Source organism: Hylobates moloch, unplaced genomic scaffold (genome assembly GCF_009828535.3).
Source record: "Hylobates moloch isolate HMO894 unplaced genomic scaffold, HMol_V3 SCAFFOLD_8, whole genome shotgun sequence".
NCBI classification, from domain to species: domain Eukaryota; kingdom Metazoa; phylum Chordata; class Mammalia; order Primates; family Hylobatidae; genus Hylobates; species Hylobates moloch.
The window spans coordinates 103567761-103586802 of NW_026652283.1; the positions used below are offsets into that span (position 1 = coordinate 103567761).

Genomic DNA, 19042 nt, shown 5'->3' on the forward strand with positions numbered 1-19042 from the left:
GTTTATATCCTTAACTAGTTCTCCTTTGTAGAGCATTGAAAGAACTTGAACAAGTTACAGAGACTCAGTAGTCAGTGGTCGTCAGAGTAGGCAGTCGTAGAAATTGTTAAAGAGGTAGGCTGAGCCGCTATGTAAGATTCACTTTCCTTCATGCCTCTCTGCTTCCCTCCCCAGGTTCCATTTCAGGCCCTGAAGTAACAGTAGTGAACAAAGTAGTAGATATAATCCCATCTCACATGGAGCTTACATTCTAGTAGATTAAACAGCCAGTAGATGTGAAAACAAGATGAGTGCAAAGAAGAAAATAAGACCAGGTAATAGAATAAAAAGTACTTTGCATGGCAGGCAGTGGTCAGGGAAGGCCTCTCTGAGGAGATGACATTTGAGCTGTGACTTGAAACATGTCAGGTACCTGAAACTCTCAGGTAAGAGTATTTCAGGCAGAAGTATTAATGTGTGTGAAGGATTTCCAGCAGAAGTAACCTTGAAACAGAAATAAGCTGCATAGGGAGGCAGAGACCAGGACACGTGGGGTCTTAAGGACTGCGGCAAAGACTTAGACTTTATTCTAAGTGAGATGAGAAGCCATTGGGAATTTTTTTTTTTTTTTTTTTTTTTGAGATGGAATTTCACTCTTGTTGCCCAGGCTGGAGTGCAACGATGCAATCTTGGCTCACCACAACCTTCGCCTCCTGGGTTCAAGCGATTCTCCTGCCTCAGCCTACCAAGTAGCTGGGATTCTAGGCATGCGCCACCATGCCTGGCCAATTTTCTATTTTTGGTAGAGATAGGGTTTCTCCATGTTGGTCAGGTTGGTCTCGAACTCCTGACCTCAGGTGATCCGCCCGCCTTGGCCTCCCAAAGTATTGGGATTACAGGCGTGAGCCGCCGTGCCCAGCCTGGAAAGTTTTAAGTAGGGAAAAATAGTTTTGAAGATTATTCTAGCTTGCTGTAAAGAGAATTCCTGGAGGTGGTGGGATGGGGACAAGGGATGAAGCAGGGAGACCGGTTAGAAAGCTTATTACATTAGTCTAAATAAGAAATGGTAGTGGTCTGTATAAAGTCCATGAAGGCAGGGCTTTTTGTCATTTCTGTTCCCTGTGTTGCCAGCTCCTGGAATAATGCTGATGCATTACAACTGTTAGGTACTCAATAAAGATTTGTTGAATTAAGTACTGATGGTGGAAATGGAGAGAAGTAGATGGATCCAGGATTTCTTTTTGTGGCAGAATCAACAGGACTTACTGGTAAATTAGATGTAAGATATAAGGGAAAGGAAGGAATCAGGGACTTACCTATGTTTTGGTTTAAGCAACTAATTGGATGGGAGGATCATTAATTGAGATAGAGAAGCCTTGGAGAGTAGCAGGTTTTAGGGGAGAAACCAACACCTATCTTTGGACAATTGTGACCAATTTGCTGTTAAATATTCAAGTAAAGATGTCAAGTAAGCAGTTGGATATATGAGTTTACAACCCCAAAGGAGAGATTAGGCGGGGGGTATAAATTATGGTGTCATCTGATTATAGATGATACACAGGTATCTGAACATAAAGAATTTAAGATTCCTTTTTCAAGGAAATGCCAATTTTCAAGATTCAGATTGGTTGGGAAAATTGAGTAAATGACAACTGAAGACTCTACCCATTTCTCGTGTCGAAGTGTCACATATTCAATAGAATTAGATTTGTCTTTCATTCACCAAATATTTGAGTGCCAAGTAGGGTAGCCAGCCATTCCAGTTTGCTCAGTACTGTCGTGGTTTTAGCAATGAAAGTCCCACATCCCAGAAAACCCCTCAGTCTCAGGCAAACCAGTACTGGTCACTCCAGTGCCAAATAACAGGCCTCACTGAGACTTGTAGAAGTATTTGATGCAAATGGAGTCACAATTTCAGAAAAGATTAACAGGTTTTGATATGACTAATTTATACTTAAAGTTTCTGTTCGGCCTTAGACATTGCACCTCGGGACTTGAACTCTACCACCAAAAAGAAAGTTGGTGGACTTTTTAAAGAATAATTATATGGATACATAATAGTTGTACAGTATGGGGTACAGGTGATATTTTGATGCAAGCATACAAATGTGTAATGAACATATGTGAGTAATTGGAATATCCATGATCTCAAACATTTATCATCTCTTTGTGTTAGAAACTTTCAAAATTCTGTCTTCTAGCTATTTTGAAATGTACAATGAATTGTTCTTAACCATAGTCACCGTATTGTGCTATAGAACATGAGAAATTATTCCTCCTATTTAACTATAATTTTGTACCCATTAACCAATCTCTTTCTATTGCCCAGTCCTTTCTATCCCTCCAAGCCTTTGGTAACTGCCATTCCACTCTTCTTTATTTTTTAAAATTTTTATTTAATTTTGTAATATCTTTTTACAGTCACTCTTTTCTTCTATGGGATCAGTTGTTTTAGCTCCCACATATGAATGAGAACACGTGTTATTTGTCTTTCTGAATTCTGGCTTATTTTGCTTGACATAATGTCCCTCCATTTCCATCCATGTTGATGCAAATGACAGGGTTTTGTTCTTTTTTTATGGTGGAATGATATTCCATTGTGTATAGATACCACATATTCTTTATCCATTCATCTATTGATGGACAATTAGGTTAATTCCATATCTTGGCTATTGTGAATAATGCTGCAGTAAACATAGGAATGCAGATACCTCTTCAATATGCTGATTTTGGAAAATGGTGGATAGGAGCCAGGACTAACTTACAGCTCCCAATTGGACTGACAGAACAGTGCCTGGAAACTCACATCGTGAACTTTTGCTCTGAGAACGACCACAGGAACATACCAGGAAAACCAAAAGAATTCACAGACCCTTTGAAAAAAGCAGCTTGCTGCTGCAAATTCCATGAGACAGAGGAAAACCTGTGAGTGCCCGAAGTGTGAGAGAGGGAAAGTCCACTGGGGAACTTGAAAATCCAGATCACGGGAGAAGGATTTAACCTTACTTAGAGCTGAAATGAATTTAGAGAGCTGAGCGAAATATAAAAGTAGAACAAGCAGCGAGAAGAGCCTGCAGGCACTCCTGGCCACCAAGGAAGCCATTTCTGACTTTATCTCACAGGGGTCCTTGGGGAGGGCTGCCAGTGGAATTGGGGAAAGACCACAGGGAGAAAGAAACTTGCAGCTGAACACGGATTTTCCTGTTCCATGTGGAGGGGAGGTGGCACATGGGAAATGCAGATACTGCAGATACAAGCACAGAAGCCAAGGCAGACGGAGAGGGGTGAAGCCTGAAAACCCTGATTGCTTTCTCAGTGGGGAGACTTGTAGCCTGGGGCAAAATCTCAGCCCTGCATACACTGCCTGGATATAAACGTGGTGCTATTGGTGGGGCATGGTGGGAGTGAGACTGGCCCTTCTGGCTGCGTGGGAGCTGGGTAAGGCCTGTTATTGCTGGCTTTCCCCCACTTCCCTGGTGACCTGTATGACGCAGCAGAGACAGCTGTAATCCCCCCTGGAAACATAACTCCATTGGCCTGAGAACCACACCCCCATCCCCCACAGCGGCCACAACAAGCCCAACCCAAAGAGAGTCTGCGTCTGCGCTCAGACATGCCTGATAACGCTGCCTTCACCTGATGGTCTTTCTCAACCCATCCTGGCAACTGAAGAGAAAAGACATAATCTCTTGGGAACTCTATGGCCCTGCCCACTGCCTGAGAAACCCAAATACTTATCCAGGCAACCCTAGGGCAAGCTTATATCTTCTTGATACTACCGCAGCTGATGCTGTCTTGAAAGCATCACCTTCTGGCTGGAGGCCAACCAACTGAAACCATTACAGCAACTCCTTAAAGAACAACTCTGCCCCAAGAAAGGAGAAAACAACAGCTAATCCACCACCTGTAACATCCTGGCTAACCAGAAGTCCTGAGTCCGACTGCATGACAGCTTTACTGCCAGCACACCTGGAATTCAAGAAAACCAACACACTAAACAAAACTACAACCAAGGTCCCACACAGAGTCCACTTCACTCCCCTGCCACCTCCATCAGAGTTGGTACTGGTATCTATGGCTGAGACTTGAAGACAGATCACATCACAGGACTCTTTGCAGATACTCTCTAATACCAGTTCAGAGCCCAGTAGCTCTACTGGGTTGCTAGACCCAGAAGAGCAATAACAATCACTGCAGTCCAGCTCTCAGGAAGCCCCATTCCTAGAGGAAGGGAAGAGCACCACATCAAGGGAGCACCCCATGGGGCCAAAGAATGAACAGCAGCCCTTGAGCCCCAGATCCTTCCTCTGACATAGTCTATACCTAAATGAGGAGGAACCAGAAAAACAATTCTGGTAATATGACAAAACAGGGTTCTTTAACATCCCCAAAAGATCCCACTAGCATAGTAGCAATGGATCCAAACCAAGAAGAAATCTCTGAATTGCCAGAAAAAGAATTCAGAAGGTCAGTTATTAGGTTACTCAAGGAGACACCAGAGAAAGATGAATACCAACTTAAAGAAATTTAAAGAGTGATACAGGATATGGATGAAAAAAAATCTCCAGAGAAATAAATAATACTAATAAAAAACAATTACAACTTCTGGAAGTGAAGAACACACCTAGGGAAATGCAAAATACATTGGAAAATTTCAATAATGGAATTGAACAAGTAGAAGAGAACTTCAGAGCTCAAAGACAAGGCTTTCATATTAACCCAATCCAACAAAGACAAAAAAGAATTTTAAAAATGATCAAAGCCCCAAGGAAGTTTGGGATTATGTTAAACGACCAAGCCCAAGAATAATTAGTGTTCCAGAGGAAGAAAATACATCTAAAAGTTTGGAAAACATATTTGACGGAATAATTGAGGAAAACTTCTCTGGCCTTCCTAGAGATCTACATATCCAAATACAAGAAGCTCAAAGAACACCTGGGAAATTCATCTCAAAAAGATCATCACCTAGGCACATAGTCCTCAGGTTGTCTAAAGTCAGGACAAAGGAAATAATCTTACAAGCCCTTAGGCAAAAGCATCAGATAACCTAAAAAGGAACACCTATCAGATTAACAGCAGATTTCTCAGTAGAAACCCTACAAGCCAGAAGGGATTGGGGTCCTATCTTTAGCTTCCTTAAACAAAATAATTGTCAACCAAGAATTTTGCATCCAGCAAAACTAAGCTTTATAAATGAAGGAAAGATAGTCTTTCAGACAAACAAATGCCAAGAGAATTTGCCACTACCAAGCTAGCGCTACAAGAACTGCTAAAAAGGAGCTCTAAATCTTGGACTAAAACCTCGAAATACACCAAATTATAACCTCCTTAAAGCATAAATCTCACAGAACCTATAAAACAATAAATAACATAATGGAAAAAACAAAGTATTCACACAACAACTAGCATGATCACTAGAATAGTACCTCACATCTCAGTACTAACATTGAATGTCAGTGGCCTAAATGCTCCACAGAATGTCAGAATGAAGAAGAATTTGCCAACCATGTATTCTCTGTCTCTAAGAGACTCACTTAATACATAAAGACTAACATAAGCTTAAGGTAAAGGGGTGAAAAAAGATATTCCATGCAAATGAAAACCACAAGCCAGCAGGAGTAGCTATTGTTAGACAAAACAGACTTCAGAGCAACAATTAAAAAAAGACAGAGGGGCATTATTTAATGATAAAAGGGCTAGTCCAACAGGAAAATATTACAGTCCTAAATATGTATGTACCTAACACTGGAGCTCCCAAATTTATAAAACAATTGCTACTAGACCTAAGAAATGAGATAGACAATAACACAATAATAGTGGAGACTTCAGTACTCACTGACAGCACTAGACAGGTCTGCAAAATTGGCATAGAAGGGACATACCTTAAGGTAGTGAAAGCTGTGTATGACACACTCACAGCCAACAGTGTACTGAACAGGGAAAAGTAGAAAGCATTCCCCCGAGAACTGGAACAAGACAAGGATGCCCACTTTCACCACTTCTATTCAACATAGTACTGGAAGTCCTAGCCACAGCAGTCAGACAAGAGAAAGAAATAAAGAACATCAAAGTTGGTAAAGAGGAATAAACTGTTGCTGTTTGCTGAAGACATGATCATATACCTGGAAAACCCTAAAGATTCATCCAGAAAGCTCCTAGAGCTGATAAATGAATTCGGTAAAGTTTCAGGATACAAAATTAATGTACCCAAATCAGTAGCACTATTTGTACACCAACAGCGACCAAGCTAAGAATCAAGAACTCAACTCCTTTTACAATCGCTGCAATAAAATAAAATAAAATAAAATAAATAAATAAAATAAAATACTTACGAGTATACCTAACCAACCACATGAAAGACCTCTATAAGGAAAACTACAAAACATTGCTGAAGGAAATCATAGACAACACAAACAAATGGAAACACATCCCATACTCATGGAAGGGTAGAATCAATATTGTGAAAATGACCATACTACCAAAAGCAATCTCCAAATTCAATGCAATTCCCATCAAAATACCATCATCATTCTCCACAGAACTAGAAAAAACGGTCCTAAAATTTTTAAAAGCAGATTACATCGCCAAAACAAGACTAACCAAAAATCAAATCTGGAGAAATCACATTACTTGACCTCAAACTATACTACAAGACTATAGTCAACAAAACAGTGTGGTACTGGCATAAAAATAGGCACATAGACCAATAGAATAGAATAAATAACTCAGAAATTACAGCCAAATACTTACAACCAACTGATCTTCAACAAAGCAAACAAAACATAGTGGGAATAGGACACCTATTCAGTGGTGCTAGGATAATTGGCAAGCCACATGTAGAAGATTGAAACTGGATCCTCATCTCTTATACAAAAATCAACTGGAGCTGTATGAAAGACTTAAATCTAAGACCTGGAATCATAAAAAATTCTAGAAGATAACATCAGAAAAACCGGTCTAGACATTGGCTTAGATGAAGACTTCATGACCAAGAATCCAAAAGCAAATGCAATAAAAACAAAGATAACTAGATGGAGCTTATACTGAAAAGCTTCTGCACAGCAAAAGAAATAATCAGCAGAGTTAACAGACAACCCACAGAATGGGAGAAAATCTTCACAAAACTAGGCATCCAACAAAGGACTGATATCTAGAATCTAGAAGGAACTCAAACAAATCAGCAAGAAAAAAAAATCCCATCAAAAAGTTGGCTAAGGACATGAATAGACAGTTCTCGAAAGAAGATATACAAATGACCAATAAACATGAAAAAATGTTCAACATCTCTATCAAGGAAATGCAAATCAAAACCACAGTGTGACACAACCTTACTCCTGCAAGAATGGCCATGATTAAAAAATAAAAAAATAACATGTTGGTGAAAAGGGAACACTTTTACACTGTTGGTGGGAACATAAACTAGTATGACCCCTATGGAAAACAGCATGGAGGGTCCTTAAAGAACTAAAAGTAGATCTGCCATTTGATCTAGGAATTCCTGTACTGGATATCTACCCAGAGGAAAAGAAGTCATTACATGAAGAAGATACTTGCACACGCATGTTTATAGTAGCACAGTTTGCAATTGCAAAAATATGGAATCTATCAGTCAACAAGTGGATGAAGAAAATGTGGAGGCCAGGTGGTAGTGGCTCATGGCTGTAATCCTAGCTCTTTGAGAGGCTGATGTGGGTGGATCACCTGAGGTCAGGAGTTGAAGACCACCCTGGCCAACATGGTGAAACCCCATCTCTACTAAAAATACAAAAATTTGCTGGGCATGGTGGTGGGCACTTGTAGTCCCAGCTACTCAGGAGGCTGAGGGGAGAATCACTAGAACCCGAGAGGCGGAGGTTGCAGTGAGCTGAGATCATGCCATTGCACTCCAGCTTGTGTGACAAGCAAAACTCTGTCTCAAACAAAAAAGTGGAATACTATGAATACTACTCAGCTATAAAAAAGAATGAAATAATGGCATTTGCAGCAACGTGGATAGGATTGGAGACCATTATTCTAAGTGAGGTAACTCAAGAATGGAAAACCAAACATTATATGTTCTCACTTGTAAGTGGGAGCTAAGCTATGTGGATGCAAAGACCTAAGAATCATACAGTGGACTGTGGGGACTTGGAGCGGGGAAGAGAGTGGGAAGGGTGCGAGGGATAAAAGACTATACATTTAGTCAGGTGATAAGTGCATCAAAACCTCAGAAATCACCACTAAAGAGCTTATCCATGTAACCAGACACCAACCCCTTCCCCAAAAACCTATTGAAATAAAAAAATAGAATTAAATAAAAGAAATTTTAAAATGCTTAAACATTTAGCACAAGAATTTTTTTAAAAAAATTAAAGATCATTTAAAAATGATTACCTTTTTTTGGATATGTGCCTAGTGGTAGGATTACTGGATCATATGGTAGTTCTATTTTTAGTTTTTTTGAGGAACCTTTATACTCATTTTCTTAGTTTACATACTAATTTGTATTCCCACTAACAATGTATAAAGACTCTTTGCATCCTTGCCAGCATTTATTTTCTGTCTGTTTGATAATAGCTATTTTAACTGGAGTAGGATAATATCTCATTGTGGTTTTGATTTTCATTTCTCTGATAATTAGTGATGTTGAGCATTTTTTCATACACCTGTTAGCCAATTGTATGTCTTCCTTTGAGAAATGTCTATTCAGATCTTCTGCTCATTTTTATTTTTATTTTTATTTATTATTTTTTGAAATGGAGTCCCACTTCATTGCCCAGGCTGGAGTGTAGTGACACAATCTCAGCTTACTGCAGCTTTCACCTCTCAAGTTCAAGTGATTCTCCTGCCTCAGCCTCCTGAGTAGCTGGGACTGCAGGTGCACGCCACCATGCCCAGCTAATTCTTTTGTATTTTTAGTAGAGATGGGGTTTCACCATGTTGACCAGACTGGTCTGGAACTCCTGACCTCAAGTGATCCGCCCACCTTGGTCTCCCAAAGTGCTGGGATTACAGTCGTGAGCCACTGCGCCGACCTCTTTTGCTCATTTTTAAATGAGATTTGTTTTTTGCTATTAAGTTGTTTCAGTTCCTTTTATAGTCTGGTTCTTAATCCCTTGTCATTTGAATAGTTTGCGCATATTTTCTTTCACTTTCTAGTTTGTCTCTTCACATTGTTTGTTCTTTCCTTTGCTGTGCATAAGCTTTTTAATTTGATGTGATATCTTTTGTCAATTTTTGCTTTAGTTGCCTGTGTTCTTAAAGTCTTACTCATGAGGCCGGGCGCCGTGGCTCATGCCTGTAATCCCAGCACTTTGGGAGGCCAAGGTGGGCGGATCACAAGGTCAAGAGATCGAGACCACGTCTAACACGGTGAAACCCCATCTCTACTAAAAATACAAAAAATTAGCCGGGGTGGTGGCGGGCGCCTGTAGTCCCAGCTACTTGGGAGGCTGAGGCAGAATGGAGGTTACAGTGAGCCAAGATCACACCACTGTGCTCCAGCCTGGGCAACAGAGTGAGACTCTGCTTCAAAAAAAAAAAAAAAAAAAAAAAGTCTTACTCATGAAATCTTTGCCCAGACCAATTTCCTGAAGTGTTTTCCCAATATTTTCTTCTAGTAGTCTTATAGTTTAAGGTTATACTTTAAGGTCTTACACTTAAGTCTGTATTCTGTAATCCATCTTTTTTTTTTTTTAGATGGAGTTTCGCCTGTTGTTGCCCAGGCTGGAGTGCAGTGGCACAGTCACTGCTCGCTGCAGCCTCTGCCGGGTTCAAGTGATTCTCCTGCCTCAGTGTCCCAAATAACTGGGATTACAGGTGTCCGCCACCATGCCCAGCTAATTTTTTTTGTATTTTTAGTAGAGACGGGGTTTCACCGTGTTGGCCAGGCTGGTATTGTACTCCTGACCTCAGGTGATCCACCCACCTCGGCCTCCCAAAGTTCTGGGATTACAGGCCTGAGCCACCGCACCTGGCCCATCTTTTTTTTTTTTTTTTTTTTTTTTGAGATGGAGTCTTGCTCTGTCGCCCAGGCTGGAGTGTAGTGGTGCGATCCTGGCTCACTGCAACCAGTGAGGTTCAAGTGATTCTCTTGCCTCAGCCTCCCGAGTAGCTGGGATTATAGGCACCTGCCACCACGTCCGGCTAATTTTTATATTTTTAGTAGAGACAGGGTTTCGCCATGTTGGCCAGGCTGGTCTCGAACTCACTACCTCAAGCAATCCACCTGCCTCAGCCCCTCAAAGTGCTGGGATTACAGGCGTGAGCCACCGCGCGCAGCCTCTAATCCATCTTGATTTGATTTTTATATGTGGTAAGATACAGATGGGGTCTGGTTTCATTCCCCTGCCTATGGATATCTAATTTTCCCAGCATGGTGGGCTTTTGAAAATGGAGTATGACCCTAAGACCTATCCCAAAATTTTCAGCTGTATATTAAAATTCTGGATATTTTTAGGCCCACTTGTCTCTGAGGCTGCATTCTTTTTTATGACAGTTTCTGAGAGTGACGTTGAAATGAAAACGATTAGGATCCAAATGGATATGTGACCCTACAGTTTATCTCAGTGGAGTAGTTTTCCACCAGGAGCCATATCTGCCCCCTCCACCTGCACCTCTTTCTTCAGCCTGTTAAAGATGAGCATAGGAAATTTGCTAGGGCAATTGGGTTGTTTTATTGACTGGACGATATTTTCAGCATTTAGTGGTCAGGGTCAGGTTTGCTACATATCCTGTAATAAGAATTGTCTCAACAAAAATGCCTTGAGAAACAAATTTGTTAAATACTAGAATTCTTTTTGATTTCTTTTTTTTTTTTTTTTTTTTGAGACGGCGTCTAGTTCTGTCGCCCAGGCCGGAGTGCAGTAGCATGATCTTGGCTCACTGCAACCTCTGCCTCCTGGGTTCAAGCGATTCTCCTGCCTCAGCCTCCCGAGTAGTTGGGATTATAGGCGCCTACCTCTGCGCCCAGCCAATTTTTGTATTTTTAGTAGAGACGGGGTTTCACCGTGGTGGTCAGGCTCATCTCAAACTCCTGACCTCATGATTTGCCCGCCTTGGTCTCCCAAAGTGCTGGGATTACAGGCGTGAGCCACCGCACTTGGCCTCTTTTTGATTTCTTAAAATATTATTACATCTAGTGCATTAAGCTTATAATTTTGTCCATTTATGATAATAACAGTGCTGTTGGTTAAATTTTTTGATATAGACACTTTGGCCATAATTGTATCTTCTTTTAGAACTGGTTGTAAAGAGACTGAAGGGAAGGGAGCATGGCATGAGCAGCATATCTGTCCTACTGGGGCCCTCTCTGAGTTGTGGACTGAGACCTACATCTAAATAACCTGTCATGCTTTTTTTCCTTCTCTGTCCATGGAGTTGTTTGCCTTTCTCAGTGCTGTTCCAGTAATAGTTTGAGATCAGATGCCTTCATATTTGGTTTTAAACCAGATGTCTGGTTTCTCTTCCTAGGCCTCCTCCTAGATATGAGAAGATTCTTTCTAATGTTGAAAAAGTCGTTGTGTTACAATTTGTGCCAGTCATCTAATCATTACAGTTGTACAAATGTTCTTTGCTCATTGCCTTCAACTATTTGTGCAAGCTCATGGGTTTCGGTCTCTGTTCAGTTGAAGATGGAGTCATTTATAGCATAACAATTAAGGTCGTGGAGTCTGAATCCCTGCTCTGCCAGTTGTTCTGTGGCTTCAAGCAGGTTGTTTAACTTCCCTGAGCCTTTGTATTTTCATATAATAAGTGAGTATTGGCCGGGCGTGGTGGCTCATGCCTATAATCCCAGCACTTTGGGAGGCTGTGGTGGGTGGATTACCTGAGGTCAGGAGTTTGAGACCAGCCTGACCAACGTAGTGAAACCCTGTCTCTACTAAAAAATACAAAAATTAGCCAGGCGTGGTGGCGCATGCCTGTAATCCCAGCTACTCGGGAGGCTGAGGCAGGAGAATTCCTTGAACCTAGGAGGCAGAGGTTGCAGTGAGCTGAGATCACACCACTGCACTCCAGACTGGGCAACAAGAGCAAAACTCCATCTCCAAAAAAAAAAAAAAAAAAAAAAACAGTGAGTATTAATCTAATACCTACTTTTCAGGGTAGTTGTATTACTTGACATAATGTATTTAAAATGCCTAGCATTTTGCTTTGGGAGGCTAAGGTGGGAGGATCATTTGAGGTTAGGAGTTTGAGACCAGCCTGGGCAAAAGATTGAGACCCCTGTCTCTCCAAAAAATAAAAAAAAAATCATCCAGGTGTGGTGGCATGCACCTGTAGTCCTAGCTACCGGGAGGCTGAGGATGGAAGATCGCTTGAGCCCAAGAGTTTGAGGATATAGCTTTGATCACTCTGCTGCACTCCAGCCTGGGTGACAGAGGGAGACCCTGCCTCAAAGAAAAAAATGGCTAGCACAGTACTTAGAACACACAAAGACAATACATTGTAGTTGTCTTTTTTATAGCAATTATGAATCGTACATGGAGCTTGCTGGTCTAATCCAGCTTCTTAAAAAGGATTCAGATGGAATTGACCTTCATGTCATTGAATAATGTCTTGTTCAGGTGATTCCTGTAGGTCTGCCATCACCAGGGAAATACAGTAATATTGTCAATTTTAGAGTTTAATTTAAATGCTCATGATCTGCAGGTCTGTGTACTGCATGCTGTTGCAACTCTTTTTTTTTTTTTTTTTTTTTTTGAGACTGAGTCCTGCTCTGTTGCCTAGGCTGGAGTGCAGTGGCGCTATCTTGGCTCATTGCAACCTCTGCCTCCCGGGTTCAAGCAATTCTCCTGCCTCAGCCTCCCAAGTAGCTGGGATTACAGGCACCTGCCACCACGCCGGGCTCATTTTTGTATTTTTGGTAGAGACAGGGTTTTGCCATGTTGACCAGGCTGGTCTCGAACCCCTGACCTCAGGTAATCTGCCCATGTGGGCCTCCCAAAGTGCTGGGATTACAGGCGTGCACCACTATGCCCAGCTACAACTTTTTATCTCGTTTGCGGTTGGAGAAATTACTGTTTTTAACATTGTTTCTTTTCAATACATGGAAATTTGATCAAATACGTTGTCATTTCATTTCACCTTTTTTCTTGTTTTGTAATTTACTGTTTTACATTATAGAATTTGTTGTAGCATTTTATTTTAAAGCATTCTTAGCATATTTATAGGTATTCTTTAAATGAATCACTACTCAAATACATGATTTTTATTTCTTCTGTTTTGTTTGGATTACCTTCCTGTGACTGTTAACCATCCATAGTTTTGGATTGACTATCAGGGTGTACTTTTTGTTATCTTGGAAAAATTGGTGGACCGCATACACAGAATTCTAATCATGTAGCTATTCTTTAAAGACTCAGATTAACAAGATTCAGAGGTTGTTAGATAACTTCTTGTTGGTTTTGTGTGACCCTGAATTCTTTTCTATGGCTGTATCTCTGCTGTCATTATTATTTCACAGGGAATTTCATAGAGAATAGTAGTATCATATACTATTGCAGAGAGGATAGGAATATGCATTTTTGCAACCGTTATGAGGCCTTCTGACTTACTGTTTCTAGAAGATCAAATACTTTTTCCTGAAAGTCCTTTGAACCACATTAAATAGGCTAAGGATTAAATGCCAAAAAGGAGATGAATTTTTTTTTAATTTTCTGGTTTATGTTTAGGCATTATTTACCTTAGGCTGTATTTAAAAAGAACCATAATGGTAAGAATACAGTATGATTTTAGAAGCATGCATTCTATACTGTTGGTTTCATTATATGTTTCTGTGTGTGTGTGTGTGTGTGTGTGTGCACACACAAAAGAATGACTACATAAAGCAAAGGTTCACATTTTTTCTAATTTTATAAATTCCAGGGAGAAACACATCTCATCTTTCCTAAAAAAGCTTCAGTGGAGCAGCTGCAAAAAATTCGTGACCTGATTGCCATAGAGAGAAGTAGCAGATTGGATGGCTCAAATAAGAGCCACAAAGTAGAGTCATCTCAGCAACCTGCAGCCAGTACCCAGCTTCCTACAACACCAACTTCAAATCCCAGTGGGTTAAACCAGCACACAAGGAACCGTCAAGGGCAGTCATCAGATCCACCATCTGCTTCAACGGTAATATTAGAATTAAACATTCTTTAACTGTTTCTTTCAAAGTGTTGAAACAGCAAAAGCTTTGGAATGTGTTATGATTTATTCCTGAATTTATGCCCCATATTTTATTCTTGGTTCTTATAATTCTAAAACATCCAAATTTCTTCAACTCTTTAAAAAATTGTCAAATTTCCTCTGCTGCATTAATACTTCTGATCTAAATTGTACCTGCTGTCATTCACTGTGGGGGTTATTTCCAACAGCACAACCATTATCAATACCTTAATTCAATAAAAAAGCTTCTTTAGGTTTAAGGTAATTAAGAATGCATTAATTTAATGATAGTGGATGCTAGCAAATTAGTGAAATTTTGTTATTGGTATACACCATATATACTTGTGAAGATCTAAAGTCAAACTTACAGGCATTCTTGATAAACTGAAATGATTCCATTTGATAGGAAATTATCCTGTTTACAAAAATCTCTTTTGACCAAGGTCCTTACGTATTCTTCTCCTAAGTTTTTACTGTCAGAAAAATTCTTCTGATATTTCTGTAAGTCTAACAAGCACCTCAACGGATTTTTATGCCTCTCCCTGAGATCATGTGCATTCCATTTTGAATACCTTAGGTCTTCATCAGTTTTGCAGTTAAGGTTGGTACAGTTGCAGAAGCTCACTTAACATCTTTCTTGGCTTTTAACACCTTTTCTTAGGAATTTTCCAATTACAGTGTTAGAATATATCTTTTAAGATTTCGTACTTTATCTTTTTAATTGCAGTATTACAGTTTAAAATGCACATAGTTAATGCAAAAAAGCTTGCAAACATTTTATTTGACAAAATATCTCTTTCCTGGGCTAAGTAGTGTTTTGTTAGTGTCCTGACTCAGGAAAGCCATTCACATTTTCTGAATCTTGTTTAAACTCCTTTTCTTTCTTTTTTTTTTTTTTTTTCTTTTTTTGAGACAGAGTCTCATTCTGTCCAGGCTGTAGTGCAGTGGCAAAATCTTGGCTCACTGCAACCTCTGCCTCCCAGGTTCAAGTGATTCTCGTGCCTCAGCCTCCTGAGTTGCTGGAAATAAAGGCACGCACCATCACTCCTGGCTAATTTTTTCTTTTTTCTTCTTTATGAGATGGAGTTTCATTCTTGTTGCCCAGTCTAGAATGCAATGGCGTGATCTTGGCTCACTGCAACTGCTGCCTCCCGGGTTCAGGAGATTCTATAGCCTGTGCCTCCCGAGTAGCTGGGATTACAGGCACCCTCCACCACACCTGGCTAATTTTTTGTATTTTTGTAGAGACGGGGTTTCTCCATGTGTGCCAGGCTGGTCTCAAACTCCTGACCTCAAGTGATCCACCTGCCTTGGCCTCCCAAAGTGCTGGATTACAGGTGTGAACCACCACACTCACTTTTAGTTCTTAACCTTACAATTCAGATATAGTTCCAGGTATTTAAAATCCTGTCAGTCACCAGAAAGCCTCTAAACACTACACTAAAAACGGAATGTCATTCTATTGTCAAAACACATTCTAGTGTAGAAGAAAATAAACTTTCTCAAAGATATATGCTATTAGTAGGCTAGTATATATCAATTCTTACTACTCTAGTCCTTCAGACAAAACATTTCTGTATTAAAGAAGTTGAGAGAAATTAGAATGAATCTTGTTTTTCATAGACAACTCTTGATTATTTGTGGGTCACTGGAATATATATATTTGTTTAAAGTATTTTGTTAATTATGCTTTAATCATTGGTTGTTATACTACAGAATTTGACAGTTTTCTTCTACATTGCCCATTTTGAGTGGAGATACTGAGAATTAAAATGTACTAAAGTCAGGGAGCCAGAGAGATATTTTTTAAAGCATTTAACCTGTGTATAAACTAGATAAGTCCTAGTGAACTTATAACTGTTTTTTTTTTTTTTTTGGTTTAAACTGTATCAAGTAAAATGTTGATGTATGAGTCAAGATGATAGTCACTGATGTTGACGTTTGCCTGTAAGCTTTTAAGAGACAAAATACTGGAATATATTGATATTCAATAAATGATGATAGTGGTGGTGATTGTTGGAAAGTTAATCTTGCTACTTTTTCTGGACATTTTATGTTAATAGAATTATATAGTATGTAATCTTTTGTTTCTGGCTCTTTGTGTGACATTTTTGAAGTTCTTCGTATTGTAGGATATATCAGTATTTTGTTCCTTTTTATTGTTGAATAATATTTCATTTTAAGGATATGCCACATATTGTTTCCATTCATCAGTTGATAGACATTTGGGTTGTTTCCCATGTTTGCCTATTATGAATAATGCTGCTGTGAACATTCCCATACAAATTTTTGTGTAGACATATGTTTTTATTTCTCTTGAGTAGATTCCTAGGAGTGGAACCACTGGGTTGTATGGTAAGTTTATATTTATGTTTTTAAGAAATTACCAAGCTGTTTTCCAAAATTATATCATTTTACTTTATCATCAGAAATACGTGAGGCTTCCCATTTCTTAGTATCCTCACCAACCATTGTTACTGTCTTTTTTAGTATACCCATTTTAGTGGTTGTTAAGTAGTATTTCATTTTGGTTTTAATTTTTATTTCCCTAATGACTTAATTGATTTTCAAACTTGCTGGTTGTACATGCTAAGTGTTTAGTGTTCCTAATGGGAGTAACTTTCTGATAATCCTTTATTTTTATACCCATTGCCTTCCAAAAGCAGATTCAAAACAGCAAGGACAGTTTTTCAACGACATGGTACCTCAGAATGTTAGAAGCATTATGTTTCCAGCTTTGCAACTTTATTTAGGTTGAAAATGTGATTCTGAAGTTTAATATGCTTAAAATATACATTCAGTACTTTTTACTCAGCTAATCTAAATGTATGCTTTTATTTAGCACATGACTACTTTGAGTATGTATATGAAATTGTTAGGAACTTTTCATCAACTCTTTATCACTCTAGAAATTACTGCCAATTTATATATGGGTATGTGTTTAAACCAATTATCATAATTTGTGATTATTTCATTGAAATTATAAGTCATATATTATCAGATAATGATAAATAATAAAACAAGCTAGTTAATTTTAAAACTAATTTTATCTCATAAACCAACAATAAGGCAACCTCTTAGTCTTAGTCTAGATCTGTGTGCAAGCTTCTTTTTTGAGATGGAGTTTCACTCTTGTTGCCCAGGCTGGAGTGCAATGGCGTAATCTCAGCTCACCGCAACCTCTGCCTCCTGGGTTCAAGTGATTCTCCTGCCTCAGCCTCCCTAGTAGCTGGGATTACAGGCTACCATGTTTGGCTAATTTTTGTATTTTTAGTAAAACAGGGTTTCACCATGTTGTTCAGGCTGGTCTCGAACTCCCGACCTCAGGTGATCCACCCACCTTGGCCTCCCAGAGTGCTGGGTTACAGGCGTGAGCCACTGCGCCCGGCCTATGTGCTAGCTTTGTAAGAGAAGAAACCTATTTGAGCATAAAATTTAAACATCCACTTTCTTTTTCATGAACCTACCACTCTTAAAAGTTAACTAATACCTACATGCCCTTTGATAGGGGATTACATTGTAGCCTTATATCAGCATACTTAGCGTCTGTTAAAAATGAAGATGTGGTCTGTTTTGACATGAATAACATTATTATATGGAAAAAAGGTAAACTGAGAATTCCAAAATTAAACAACATATGTTGTCTGTATATGTGTAATATTTTGATTTTTCTTATTAGAAATAGACACACACACATACATATATATATGTTCATTTTTTTAAAGGTTTGGTAGGCCATACACAGACATCTTAACCATAATGTACTCTGAGTGATGAAATTATGGGTGCTTTCATATTATTTATACTATTCAGTATTTTCTGAAATATTTTTGAAGCAACATGTATTACCTTTGTAAATAGAAAAGTTTTTCTTTAAATGAATAAGTTACATATGTATACATATGTAACAAACCTGCACATTGTGCACATGTACCCTAAAACTTAAAGTATAATAATAATAAAATTTAAAAAAAATTAAAAAAATAAATAAGTTTATTGAAGTCACAAGTTGTTTAAAACATTTAAAATAACAAAACTTTTTTGTCTAGAAACAGGTTCTAAATTTTAAAGCCTCAAAATAAAGCGTTGCATAAAATTAAAGAGAGGGCAAGTAGGCTCAAGCCTTGATTTGTTGTGTGTGTGTGTGTTTTGTTTTGTTTTTTATTTTTTAACTAAAGAAGTGAATTTGCTAATCTAACTTCCACTGATTAATTCCCATGATTTGACAAAATTATACACATTGTACTTTTTTTCTTATGAAGTCTTAAATATGTCTCATATCAGAAATCAAAATAATTGGAAGTATGACTAGTGAAGGAAAAATCTCTTTGATCTAAAACCAAAAGATTTCACATTTTAAACTTCCATTTGTACTCTAAGTAACTTTAGTCTCTCAATTAACTGCTGCCTTATGTAGCATTAGTACATGGTTACCCAGCTGCTGTAATCACCATGTAATCAGCAACCTTCTATTTTTATGACTTAGTTTTTTCAGAGTTGTGCCAATGAATATGTAAAGAAATAAGGCAAGAAAATAAACTTTATTGTTTAAAATATTTTTAGTGCCATTAAAACTACAATGAATGAGGTAATTTCCAGATTGAAAAGAATTAAATTGAAAATAAAAATACTCTGGATGAATTCTTACCTTCTTGGTAAATGAATGTCTGCATTTAAGAAAAATAAAATGAGACACTGTAAGTGCTTCATTTTAATATGAATTCTTTCAAATAAAAATGGAGACATTTCTTTTTTTTTTTTTTTTCTGTTTCTATACTAATCCTAGTAAAGGAGCATATTTGTTTCCATGGCGAATTCCCCGGACTTGTCACCACCAACTCTACATTTCTTTTGTCAGCTGTTGCACCCATCTCTTCTGTAGTGGAGGCAACATGTCTGCTCTTAATAAAGGCCAGTTGCTCCTCTCTCCCTGTATCCC

The 19042-nt window shown here is 38.7% G+C and overlaps 1 protein-coding gene across 4 annotated transcripts in view; it reads left to right on the top strand.

The window, feature by feature from the left end:
* Positions 1-19042, top strand: part of NGLY1 (N-glycanase 1) — a 67548-nt gene that overhangs the window by 5427 nt on the left and 43079 nt on the right. For all 4 annotated transcript variants that reach the window (XR_009214455.1, XM_032162270.2, XM_032162268.2 and 1 more), the window contains exon 3: positions 13825-14070. Coding sequence is in view for 3 of the 4 variants with exons in the window: in XM_032162270.2 (XP_032018161.1) it covers positions 13825-14070 (246 nt within the window). In the remaining variant the exon portion in view is untranslated. The remainder of the gene's footprint in view (positions 1-13824; positions 14071-19042) is intronic.